We start from the raw sequence: 2,457 nt of genomic DNA, 5'->3' as shown, positions 1-2,457 counted from the left end.
GCTCTAAATACACCCTCCAATAAAGTGGACCTGTCACTAGATCTATTTTTCATCTTAAGTGCAGCGAGCTCAGTAATGTGTCAGTGTAACACTTCCAGGTATTTACTACCTCTCACAGAGATCACAGGACTCCCCGTGACTCTTCTTGTCTGCAGCAGACTGATAACTGGGGGAGGGGAGACTGAGGAAATGCTTCCTCCTGCCTGCAGCAGACTGATCACTGGGGGAGGGGAGACTGAGAAAATGCTTCCTCCTGCCTGGAGCAGACTGATCTCCGGGGGAGGGGGGAGACTGAGGAAATGTTTTATTAATAGGAGAAATTGTTTAAAAGTTGCATTGCATTAAAAAACATGAAATTGAATAATAATAAAATGCATTTCACAAAAACCAAACTGCAAACATTATAAATAGTTTCCATAAGAGGTTCCCAGTTGCATGCGATCAGTTTAGAGGCCACAAGCCCAGGTTGGAGTGGAGTGGGTTCAGTTTATCTGTCTGGTTTTAATTGCTGTCTGTGTCACCATCGTGAAGATTTTCGGTCACTTCCTGTGTGGTCCCTGGAACAGGAAATAAGGGGAAGTCTTCCCAGGAAAGACAGACAGTTTGGAAGATGTAAACCTTCCCAGAAACAAGAGTTTTGCCCGGAGTTTGGCTTTGTGTCCGGGAGAATAATACAAAGTATCGTCTATGATTAATGTAACCGCTCTCTGATTGTAGGACGGTGGACGGAGCGACGAATGTCGGCGTGGTGAAGAAGAAGGAGGACGCCGGTCAGCAGTACGAGCGAGCCGTCTCCCGGGGGGAAAGCGCTGGACTCGTCCAGTAGGTGTTATCACTGTATCGCTTCTCCGTGAATGTGGACAATTCGCCGATCAGTCTGCTGTAGTTCCTCAGTCGCAGGCGGAATGTATGGGGACACACAGGGCTGGATTTCCCACAAGGCCAACCAGGGCCCGGCCTCGGGACGGCAGGGAGTAGAGGGGGCAGCAGGGAGTAGAGGGGCGGCAGGGAGTAGAGGGGGCAGCAGGGAGTAGAGGGGGAGTATTATCAAGAGGCAGAGCCAGCTGTACCCGCCCCCTCCCCCGTCCGTTCCGACAGTCAGCGCGGAAGGGTCGGGGGGGGGGGGGGGGGCGCATTGAGGAACCTGGCCTTGGGGCAACTGAGAGAGTAAATCCGGCCCTGGGGACACAATGTCATTCCGATCCCTCATTGTAACGAGAACCATCAAATATTCATCATTTCTCCTCCACGGTTTCACATTCACTTTGCTGCGGAACCTAGCCCAAGTGAAGCGAGTGAATGACGTTCGGCTAATTCCCTCCGGCTCGGTGTGGCTAAAATCAGCCGTACATCAGCTGCCGCCGGCTGCACTTCGGTCAGCTGAACATGCTCTGCGTGTTCGGTTGTTCCGAAGTGCAGAAGGACTCAGCCGATCCAACATCTGGATCTGCTGAGTCACAGCTCCGGCAGCTCACTCTCTGCCGTTCGCCCCTATTCACATAGGGGCCCAAATAGCAGTGAGTGAATAGCCGAGTGCCGCCGGGCGAGGGTATTCGGCTCGGCTATTCTGCTCGGTACCTCTGTGGTACCGAGCAGAATAGCAAAAAGTTTTAAAAAAAATAGAAAAAAAAAGTTGAATAAATATTAAATAAAAAAAATAAAGATTTTGTAAAAAAAAAAAAAAAAAAAAAATTGGGCGGAGCTAGCAGTGACAGCTAGCCCCGCCCAACTGCTTCCTATTGGCCGGCACCTGCTAGAGTCTTCTAACAGGTCCTGGCCAATGAATACCAACTGGGCAGAGCCAGCCGTGACCTCACGGCCGGCTCCACCCAGTTGTTATTGTTTACTGGCAGATCATTTGGGGGGACGCTGATCTGTCATTACAACTGGCCGGAGCCAGCCGGCTCCGCCCAGCTGCCATTTGCGGGGCTTACGGCTGGCCCATCGGCAGGCCGGTTACCCCACTTGGGGCCGTAACATATGCCTTCAGCTCGTCTGAGCCTCTCGGACGCTGTACGGACTATAGTGAATAGCCTGTACAGCAGCCCATCGGTTTGACTGAAGAGAGCCGAAGGATCAGCTGAAGCCACGGTTGTATCCTTCGGCTCCCTTGTGAATAACCACCTAAAACGTGTTAGCTTCACATGAAGTCGGGAAGAAGTAGGACCTCGGTCAGCTTTCTATCGCTGTTTCTGGGAGACTCATCCTCTCGGTCTGTCACCAAAACAGGGATAGAGGGGAAATCTTATTCCAGTGACAACTAAGAGAGGATTTCCCTCACATTTTGGGAGAATTGCCCTTTTTTTGTGGTGTGTCTCCAGGATAGGGGAGGAGGGGAACTCCTCAACATGGCAGAGACAGCAGGAAAAAAACAAAACAAAATCAGGGATTCTTACCATTTCATGGCCAAATTCAGCTCACCAGTTGTGGTGACTGGATGAGCTACAAGCCCCCCCC

At 51.2% G+C, this 2,457-nt stretch overlaps 1 protein-coding gene across 1 annotated transcript in view; it reads left to right on the top strand.

Moving 5' to 3' along the window:
- LOC108793444 (inter-alpha-trypsin inhibitor heavy chain H3-like) overlaps positions 1-2,457 on the top strand; it is a 26,206-nt gene that overhangs the window by 993 nt on the left and 22,756 nt on the right. The window contains exon 3 of the mRNA XM_018564392.1: positions 718-822. Coding sequence (XP_018419894.1) covers positions 718-822 — 105 coding nt within the window. The remainder of the gene's footprint in view (positions 1-717; positions 823-2,457) is intronic.

This window comes from Nanorana parkeri, unplaced genomic scaffold (assembly GCF_000935625.1).
Source record: "Nanorana parkeri isolate BGI_ZX_2015 unplaced genomic scaffold, ASM93562v1 scaffold748, whole genome shotgun sequence".
Lineage (NCBI taxonomy): Eukaryota > Metazoa > Chordata > Amphibia > Anura > Dicroglossidae > Nanorana > Nanorana parkeri.
This window is presented reverse-complemented; position numbering and strand designations above follow the sequence as displayed.